General features: G+C 33.6%; 1 protein-coding gene across 2 annotated transcripts; it reads right to left on the minus strand.

Annotated features, from left to right (window-relative positions):
* Positions 1-2745: 2745 nt before the first annotated feature.
* On the minus strand, positions 2746-4913 carry LOC147387322 (cytokinin dehydrogenase 3-like). 2 transcript variants are annotated; one of them, XM_086421252.1, is made up of 5 exons: positions 4376-4913; positions 4110-4237; positions 3665-3907; positions 3310-3572; positions 2746-3223 (listed from the first exon to the last, which is right to left on the minus strand). In XM_086421252.1, exons 1-5 carry the CDS (start codon positions 4875-4877, stop codon positions 2923-2925), a joined length of 1437 nt encoding a protein of 478 aa, XP_086277378.1. In that variant the 5' UTR covers positions 4878-4913; the 3' UTR covers positions 2746-2922. The 2 variants fall into 2 exon arrangements, with proteins under 2 accessions (XP_086277378.1, XP_086277379.1); XM_086421253.1 differs by having other exon boundaries at positions 2747-3223; positions 3310-3569; positions 4376-4912.
* Between the last annotated feature and the right edge of the window lie 5878 nt (positions 4914-10791).

Below are 10791 nucleotides of genomic sequence, written 5' to 3' on the forward strand. Positions count from 1 at the left end.
AAATTCATACCTTCCAGGGCCTCCATTGACACCTAGCTACTCGCATACCAGAAATCAGTTTGATTGGTTTCTTTTCCATTGGACTTAATCATCTTTTTTTATGGCAAACCAATCAAATATTCCAATCACGTCCACCCATGAGTTGGAGGCAAAGGTCAAAAGTTCCATCGAAACGCCTTTGAGTCAAGGTCAAACGTTCAAGGACGCAACTGAAAATTTTAATATTATGACAAGTAAAATCATAAAGATAAAAATAAAAATCAAACATCATCCCCACAACAGCTATAATCATTTCTGGTTGATTTTTTTTATTTTTAGTTTTATTTTGTGTGTGAGTGTGTGTGAAAGTCCACTAGGGGTGGCAGAAAGTTGCCATGGTGTTGGGGTCACAAGAAGAAAAAGAATGTGTCATGTGATATGACCATTTTTGGCATTTGGGGTCATATTTAGGGAAAACTACTTAATAGACCATGCAGAAAACGACGAAATCAAGTGTCAGGATTCACATCAAGATTGAGAATTTACAATCTTTATTCTTGATGATTGTAAAAAAGTTCTTGACGCTTGGAACAGAGATTGATCTCAATGATTTAAATTATCAATCTTGACAATTCGAATCATCGCACCAATTGAAAGGGGAGGTCTCGGGGCATTAAGAAAGAAAAAGTTACTGCAGGAAATTAAGGGGGTGGAGGGGTTGAAAGAAGTCCCTCCAGCAAGGTGCGTTTAGTAACTTTCCCAAATATTTAACAACTTGGCATCATTCTTCTTTAATTATTATTTGGTGGATGGGGATATTTGCTGGAATTCAGATGCTATATATTGATTTAAGCATTATAATTAGGATGATTTAGACATTACCCCCTACTTTTTTGTTCAATACTTCCTTTGTTATCAAACTGAGAATATGCCCGCTTGACCTACATTAATTTTGTTTGAACTCTGAAAGACTAACATAAAATGACCTAAATGCCCTATTATTCAATCTCAAATAAAAGTTTCTTAGGTTGTGTTTGGAAACGACAATTGGTGGGAGTTGAAATTACAACTCCCAACTTAAAAAGTCCAAACTGAGGATATGCCGCCTTTACCTAGGTTAATTTTGTTTGAAAGACTAGCATAAAATGACTTAAATGCTCCACTCTTCAATTACAAATAAAAAAACCCTTAGGGTATGTTTTTTTTTTTATTTTAATTATTGATAAACTGTGGTTAAAAGAACCCACCCTAAAAACACTACTACCAAGTGTAAATACAAGTTAAATCTTTCTCAACAATTCTCAAAAGTTCTTGAGGAACATTATACATTTTTTCATCAACGAAAAAAATCATTTGAAAAAGTATCCTGTTTCGCTAAAAAATCAGTTGCCCGATTTTTTTCTCTCCAAACAAATTCAAAAGAACAGTCCGCAAAAAGAAGTCTCTGTTCTGCAATTTCCAACAACTTTTCATCATATTTTCATAATGGAATGATTTCTTTTTTATGCTTTTAATTGAATATCATTGACCCAGCGCTATTTCTTCCAATAAATCTAAATCCCAACCCCTGCAAAGATCGAGCTCCATCTGTGTTTATCTTCACAACATTCTCCTCTGGTTTTGACCAACATATCTGTTTTGTAGCTGATTTAACAATGGAATAACAGCAACTCCAATTGTTTAAAATATGCATTTAAGTATGCATGAATCTGTCCTCAATTGATAAAAGTGTCTTAGGGTATGTTTGATTGCATGAAAAGTGACTTTCCATGGAATTTGACATCCATGAAAAAATAATGGTGAAAAATAGCTAGGGTTTAAAAATCAAATTTCATTGTTTGATTTTACATGGATAAAATTATAGGAAAATTATCTGAGACAAATAAACAAAGAAGAAAAAGAAGAAGAAGAAGAAAAAGTAGATGAGGAGGAGGAGAAATAAGATGAGTGGAGAGGGAGAGACTTAGGGTGGAGAAGAAGAGGTTTAAAAAATGATAAGAGGGAGGGGGGAGGACATGGTGGTAGTGGCGGTAGAGATAAGTGAGGAAGAAGAGGGGAGAAAGTGGTAGTGGTGGCGGCAATGAAGGTGAGGGAAGAAAAAGGAGAATGAGAAGAAGAAGAAGAAGAAAAAGGAGAGAGAGAGAGAGAAGGTGGCCGAAGATGGTGATGAAGGCAACATCGATGGTGACGACGACGAGGGTGTGATGGTAGCTATGATAGTGGTGATGATGGTGGTAGAGGAGAATAATATATAATTGGGGAAGAAAAATATGATATTTTGGGGATAGAAAATATGAATTGATTTTACTTTTCCACCTATATGGGTGGGAAAGTGAAATCCATATTTTGGTGGACTTTTTGATTATGATGGAAAATCAATTTTCATAGAAAAAATACAATCAAACACATCAAAAATGTCATTTTCCATAAAAATTGATTTTCCATCCTATTTTTTATGTGCAATCAAACGTACCCTTACTATTTGGAAAGGCAATTGGTGAGAGTTGGAGTAACAACTCCCTTAAAATTCCAATAAGTTGTTTGCTTCCCCTACTCCATGAATTTGCAACTCGAAAGAGATTCTCAACTCCTGTTTTCAAGTGAATTACGACTCTCAATTCTATATGGGTGGGATTTACAAATCCACCCAAAAAGACACACTTTTATTTTTATTTTATTTTTGGGGAAAGCACTAGCTATTAACTTTTAAATCTACCCATAAAAGAAAAAAAAACTTTTAAATCTTTGAGAATACTACAACAAGGATTTCTGTTGGTGAATTTGACATGTGTTGTTTATAACACTAATTTAAAAGATATATATCATTTCTTTAAGAATATTACAGGGCATTGTGTGTTTCCATTGGCATGAATGTATTTCTCTCAAATACTTCCTTACTGGTAAAAAATATCATATAAACACCAATCTTCTATCAAATAAAATTTAGATGCTTCTCCTCTTAAAAATTCTTTGGCCAGGACTCAATATATTGAAGGGGTCATATTTGGATTTCAAAGCTTGATATCTCTCCCAGTCTTCACCAAAATGCGCCTTCCATTCACTCTTATCTCTGCAATAGGGCATATATTGTTTTGCACCCTTGCCACCTTTGATTATCTGATTTTGGTTGAGAAGCGTTTCTAGACATGACGATGGAACCGCTGACCGAAGCAATGCTATAACATAAAAGATGTCCTCACCTTTATCATCTCCTGGTAATACAACTGACATCTTAGGGTTCCATCTGAAAAAAAGAAAAAAGATCATATCAGTAGTCCAGTATCATCAAGAACATAATTAATGGCGCGTGTGGAGGTAGGGTTTACATACTTGCTTCTGAGAATTGGATAGATTAGTGCTGGTCCTTTGGTGTTGATTGATGAAATAGTTTCGAGTAGAAAATCTTTGAATTTATCTATTTCAAACCTTGGTACAAATATGTCTAGCCATGGATGAGGCACTTCCCATAGTCCCTTACTTCGAAGGTTCTGCTCTTCCTCTCTTACTCGGTTGAGGAAATCAAAATAGGAGACATCGAGGTTGTGCACAACCGATGAGAAGCTCAATCGAGACCGTATTCGATCCAATATCTTCTAGAAGGAAATAAACTTAGTTATACTAAACAAGGAAAGAGTTGAAGATGAAGCATACTTAATATATACTAATTTGAATGTATAATTTTTACCTGTTCAATGTCTTCACCCTCATTGTAATAAATCGCCATTTCAATGTTATAATATACATACGTTCTCCCTGAATTACTTCCCATGTCCAAGCTTAAGTGAGAAATTTTACTTTGATCCTTGGATTCATTATCATTTCGCTTTATATAACCCTCCAAGTAATCCACCTCATTTATTGAAATCAGAAGCTCCTGATCTCTATTAAACGTACTAAAGTCCCTGTAGGACACCATAGTCCATTTCACCTACAAATCAAAAATAGTTTTTGAGTTTTATCACTCTTTTCAATATAGTAATCGATCCCTGAAATCATCAAAGTGGTTTAATTAAAAGAAAATCAAGCAAAACATATAGAAAATTCATAATCTTTGGGTTAAACATTCTCCCTTAAGTATCCAATTTTATGCTTAAGCACACAACATATAACATTTATGCAATGATACCAACCATTTTAGGAGCAGTCTTTAAAATAATTCTGGCTCTAACTATAATTCCAAATTGCCCAAGTCCACCTAAAACCCCATAGAAAAGCTCTGAATTCTTTTCTTTGGAACAAGTGATGAATTCTCCTCTTCCTACAACCATTGAACTCAACAGAATAAAGATCAAAAGAATTCTTCTTTTTCTTTATTTTTTGGCATGGAAAAACCAAGTTATATGAGTAAAATTCAAGTACAATAGGACAGAAAACAAAAGAGAAGACCAACTGTTACCTGTTATCACATCCATTTCAAGGACATTACATATCTGAGGCCCATGTTTGAATGTCTGCCCACTAATGCCACCAACTGAGAGTGTCCCACCCACACTTAGAAATAAATAATCAGTCCATGATCTTGGAGTTAAACCATATTTCAATGTCTCCTCCAAAAGATCAACCCAAAGAACTCCTCCACCAACATCTACATAGAAACGATCATCCCTGTCGCTAGTCGAATCGATTTGACCGATTTTAATGTAGGTTGATATGGTAGTCATGTCTATGATAATACCATCAAGTGCTTGTGCTTGGCCATGTGAAGAATGACCAGCACCTCTTGCTGCAACTGTTAGGTTGTTGTAATTTGGAGATGAAGATATGTACTTAAGCAAAACAGATATTTCTTCTTGGGTCTTTGGCTTGAGAACTGATGAAGGCCATTGTTGGAAGATTCTACCAAAATCTAAAACTTCAGAAAGAGTTGGTGTGTGGAATTCTAAGGGGATTGAATCCATGAGTGCTTGAAAGAAGAAATTGAAGTTCCAAAAAAGATGATATATAGGGAAAGTCCATTATAAGTCATTAAGAGAGCTTCTATTGCCACGCCAACTTTTATTAAAAGCACCCCAAGATCTGTACGTGCTAATTCTTTGGTGATTTCATGATATGAATTGGAGTGCTCTTAGCAAAAGTTAATGTGGAAATAGAATCACTCGTCCTTAAATAGAGGAATCTGTCCTGTTATAGACTTAACACTTGGGCTTCACCGAGAAGATGGCGCCACAATGGTGAAAGCAGTTACAACTGCGTGATTCCTTCCTATTCCTAGCTCCTACTTCATTCATATTTATCGAAAATGTTCATTATAATTGTTGATCTAGACTTGCCCCTCAACGTTATTTTAATATTTGAGATACCCCATTTTCTCGAACTTATGATATGACCCCTTGACCTTGTTTTTTTCCGAGAGACTAGTAGAAAATGACTTAAATGCCCTCCTTTTCTATCTCTAGCTAAAAACCCTTATTTATTCTTCCAAAAATAAAACAGTCATCATCTTCAAGCTCTTCAACCGCTACAATAAAGTATTTTAAACCTTAATCCATCATCTTCAACCTCATCCTCAATCTCTTATTGAAAAACCTTCCGAAAACCTATAATACATCCCAACACAATTCCTACCTTATTCCTTAGGTTTGAAGGTTGAAGAAAAGCATTAATATTTTTTTTCTCTTTTCGATAGAGGTTCAAGACGATAGATTTTTGGGGAGAAAAATCAAAAACTTTTGACTTGGGGCTGAAGGTGACAGCATTTAGGTTATTTTCTATTAGTCTATCAGAGAAGACTTAGGTCAGGGTGGGTATGTCATCAGTTTGAAAACGCTGGATATCTCAAATATTCATCAGAACATGGAGAGGCATGTCTTAATCACCCCTACCTTTCCATTTATTTTTTCACAATTCTAAATGCACAGCAATGTAATTGGGACGACTTAGTGGTCGATTGATAATGCAAGCCCTTCTACTTGAGAATAATGTCATAAAGATATATAATCTCATTATATGAAAATCCATATATCAAGAGACCAGATATTACTTAGTGACTTTATTTTCTTGATCCAAGAAATTAAAAAAAGGAAATATATGATGGAGTTAAGCTGAGGCCAAGCTACTCCATATCCAATCACATGTCCTGGTCCCATTGAATTCAACTGATGAATCTAGAACGGAGAACTTTGAATTAGACCATACGCAAAAGGTGGGGTTATACATTACATACCACCATCTTAAAAGCCAAACTTGCTCCCATTGATCTCAATTGATTTATCTAGTACTAAGAACTTGGAATTATATATATATATATATATAATATATATATATATATATATAGGCAAATTTAGCAAAACATGCACCACATTTCGACTATTTACCAAAACGGTAAACTGTAGCAATTAATTCCAAAAACGATAATTTTACCATTTTCGGAATTAATATTTTTTATCAAAACGGTAAAAACAGTAAAATGTAATTTTTTTTTACCAAAAATACTCTTTTTTATTTTTTGACTAAAATTATGAAAAAATCCTCTCCTCTTTCATATTTCTATTTAGTGTTGGGAAGATTAAAAAGAAAAGAAAGATTTAGTTGGATTTTAATTTATTTCTAAGGTTAAAATGGTAAATATATATGTAAAATAAAAAATGATATTTTCGGTAAAAAAAAATTACATTTTACTGTTTTTACTGTTTTGGTAAAAAATATTAATTCCAAAAACGATAAAATTACCGTTTTCATAATTAATTACTACAGTTTACTATTTTGATAATTAATTTTAAAGACCATACCATTTTGGTAAATTATTCTATATATATATTGATAAGGTCCCAATTATTCGATTTTGGGACCGTAATTGCATTAAGATTACCATTGCATAAATGTTAATTCCTTTAAATAATTGCAAAATTATTCTATTTATCCAAATTAATAAAGCTAATGATATATTAGTGTTAATTGTAGCGCACGTGGAAGCCAACAAATCGCGAAACAATTACGGTTACAATACACGAGTCGAAGGGAAGTTTCCAGAAAAATCTCGGTCGATTTGGGCGCCACGTCACCGCGCCGCGGCTAGGCATGACCGCGCCGCGGTCATCTCGAGGAATTTGTCTTCGAGATTTTTACAGAAACTTCTAGAAGCTTCGGTGGTTGTAACTGATTGGGTAGTTCGAAGCAAATCATCCGAAAAGTTGACCCGATTACCCGAATACAAATGTTATAAATTGGGGGCTCTTCTCTTCTTCTCTTGTTCCATAAGTTTTAATTTTTTTCTTCTTTTAATTTTCTGTAATTTTTCCTTTTGGTGAGATCTTGAGAGTAGTGAGAACATCAAGAGTAAGCCATTGGCTCTATTGTAACTCTTTTGAGAGATCCATTCAAGAAGGAATCAAGTTGCATCTTCATCTTCTTCTCCCATCTTCTCTTGCTTTTTAGTATTGTTGCAATATGATCCTTGCGATGATCGGCTAGATCCTCTTTAGAGAGATCAATGATGCCGAAGCAAGTTTATCCCTCTAATGTAGTTTTAATTCCTTATTTTGCTTACATGTTTACTATTCTAGAAATTCTACTTTGATTAGATGATCTACTTATATTTTTGATTCAAACTTTGATAGCCATTACTTAGATAAGCTCAAGAACGGCTATGCTTTGTGAAGAATCTGAATATAAGCTAGGCAATCTCAATTAAATATGAATTTTCATGAATGTCTCTTGGTTACCTTTAATAATTAAACCGCTCCACCTTCCGATCCATGAGCAATGACTTGCTACATGGATTGAGTTATTCTTGGAATTGATCTACATTATGGGTAGTTTGTGAAGACTACATTGAACTCTCTAATCTCCCTTTCTTTTATCTTCAACATCTAGTTTCTGTTTTAAATAGAATTGCAAGTTTATTTCCATCTTATTTGTGCAACAAATCAGTTTTGTTTTTAAATCAATCTGTTTCAAAGCTTTGTTTTGGTTTCTAATCGAATGAATATTTGAATCTTCGTTGTCCCTGTGGAACGAATTCGACTTACCCAAAGTCCATTTCTTAATCTTAATCTCTGCATCTCTATTGCAAGCTTTACAACCGATCATATATGGTTAGGATCAAGGGACATATGACAAAACATATGTAAAAACAATGTAACATTAATAAATTTTCAAAATATGGGCTAGAGGTTTCGGATTGAGCTGAATTTTTGTGTGGATGATCTCTATGATGGGAAGATCATTCGATAAAAAAAAAATCAGTCCAATCTTAAACTTCTAACCCCATTAAAAGTGATTTAGAATGTGGACCGTCGATTTTTTATCAATTTTTGCCAATAATTTGTAAATCACTTTTGATGGATTTAGAAGTTTTAGATTGAACTGATTTTTTGTCAGGGTGATCTTCTCATCATAGTGACCATCCTCGCAAAAAATCAGCTCAATCTAAAACCTCTAACCCATATTTTGAAAAATCATTATTTTTACATATGTCCCTTGAACCGCCCCGTATATATATATATATATATATATATATATCACATGCAAGAGGTGGGATGCATAATATATTACCATCTAAAAAGCCAAATTAAAAGGACATCTTTTTTATGCCCCTCACCTACGGACCAGAAAGCAAATACTATTTTCCTTCACTACGTTACCTCCTGGGAACGAGTTTGATGCAAAAGGCTTCCAATAACAGGAGTTATATGAAAACAAAGATTTGTTGTTACAAAATTTATGTGCTAATTAGCTGATGAACAAATGGCATGATGCTGCATGCATTGAAAAAGCAAGAGTGATTGGTCAGAGAAGATAAATTTTTTGAGCAGTTTAAATACTTGGATATCACTTGAATTTCAATACTTGTGAGGTCATGCCATTGGTATTCTCTATGAAAAATGACTAAATACTCTCCTTTTTAATCTCTATTCTTTCCAAAACTGATACTCCATCATGTTTGTCTATCTTTTATTTTTAAAATCTATTCAACCTTACTTCAAATTCACCATTTTAAACCTAGCATTAATCCTTCGTAAAAAAAAAAAAAGAAAACTAGATTTCTCTATCAAAATGCCATGTTGAAGATAATTATCGAGCATTTTACAGGATTAATTTTGAGGAAGGAAAAAATGAATGGAAAAATGACATTTTGGGAAGAAAAATCAAATAGGACTTCCGAATAGATTAAAAAAAATATAAAGAAAATGAACATGAAGATGATGAGTGGTTTTGGAAAGAAAAATAAGGAGGTTGAAGATGAGGGTGTTTAGGTCATTTGGCATATAAAATATCAAGGTAGTGGAGCGATGGTGGGCTTGCCTGTATTTGGGAGCGGATCCTCTATGGTACTATTTCCTGTAGTGTCCTATAATCTTTTGCCACAATGAAGATTGGATCACTTAGACAATCAATAACACTTCAATGCTCTACTTTTCAGAGAATAGATCAGATTTTAAAAAAGAAAATCCAAAAAAAAATGGCCACTATCAAGAGTTATGAAAACAAGTAGTTAATGAATCTTTAAATTCAAATGGTGTGAATGTTTTAAAGGAGAAATAAGAAAAGCCCAAGTCCATAGATATCTAGCCCAACCCAAAGTTGTTATTTCCATGTAACTTAGTAGTTATGTCACTTGTCATTGTTTAAATAAGGTGGTTGTGCCACTTGTCATTGTTTAGACAATATGATTATTTTCCTCGACACATGTCTACATATAGACATGTTAGTTGCAATAATTTCTATGTTAGCAACTTTATAAATATATGAGATATTCTTTGAATAGTCTTAAGTTGACAAACATCCAAGACTTCTCTTTTAAAATCCGTGTTTACTTGTTGTATTAAAAGTTTTAATACCTTTTTATGGTATCAGAGTCATTAGGGACTAAAATGTTATTATCATGAATTTAGAAATCATCTCTGAATCATCCTCCACATTGACAACACCATTGTCATTTAACACCATGGTTCATAAGGTGTTAGTGAAACTTGGCGCCAACAATTATCTTCTTTGGCAAAACCAGTTTATTCCCTTACTCATGAGTCAAAATCTCATGGGTTATATTGGTGGTAACATTGCTCCTCCAATTCCTACAATTGTTGATGTCGCAAATCAACGACGTGAAAATCCAGCCTACAAGTCATGACTGCAAACCGATCAACTTATACTTAGTTTGATTTACGCATCATTATCGGAGGAGGCAATGCGTGAGGTTCTGAATCTCACTCGTTCCACCTATGAGTGGAACTCTTTAGAAGAGATATTCTATCACATATCAAAGTCTTAGGAAATTCAATTAAAGGATGAACTCCAATTGTTGAAGAAGGGGTCCCAAAATGTATCTGACTATGCTCGAAAATTCAAGTCCGCTTGTGAAAAATTGGCTATGATGAGTGTCTCGAAACACTAAATTATATGCACGTCTCCCGAACATTTATCTTGATTTTTGTCCCTATTTCTCTGTATTAGGGTAATAATCATGATAAGCCACGAAACATCATGTTACATGTTAATTCGGCTTAATTATACATAAATAAATTCATTTACTGGTTAAATCTAATTACGTGTGTTTCTTGTGTAGAAAATCAACATTTTAGAATCAAAATCTTAAGGCAAAAGCATTTGACACTTTGGAATGTCATAATCCTTAACTCATGTTCTCCTCTTTTATCTTTTTGTGTAAAGAAAAGTGAAGGTTACTTTTGAACTCTTTTACACACATTTTTCTCTATAAATAGAGTTTCAATCTTTAGAAAAACCCTCTCTCTTGGTTCTTTTATCCAAGACTCTTTTAATTTAAGGCTCTTAGCATTTTCTCTTATATCTTTGTATTTTTATTTTCTAATTATTTTCTTTTTGGCTAAATAGTCTTGTAAGAAATAGAAGAAG

Source organism: Akebia trifoliata, chromosome 13 (genome assembly GCF_017979445.1).
Source record: "Akebia trifoliata isolate Shusen 1 chromosome 13, ASM1797944v1, whole genome shotgun sequence".
Classification (NCBI taxonomy): Eukaryota; Viridiplantae; Streptophyta; class Magnoliopsida; order Ranunculales; family Lardizabalaceae; genus Akebia; species Akebia trifoliata.

Bases quoted from the DNA above. Each gene is read 5' to 3' on its own strand.
- LOC147387322 (XM_086421252.1), bottom strand. From the start codon at position 4,877: ATGGATTCAATCCCCTTAGAATTCCACACACCAACTCTTTCTGAAGTT. The intron at 4,238-4,375 runs GTAACAGTTGGT...CAATGGTTGTAG, and splicing joins TGAAATGGATGTGATAACAG to GAAGAGGAGAATTCATCACT. The intron at 3,573-3,664 runs GTAAAAATTATA...ATTTCCTTCTAG, and splicing joins AGGGTGAAGACATTGAACAG to AAGATATTGGATCGAATACG.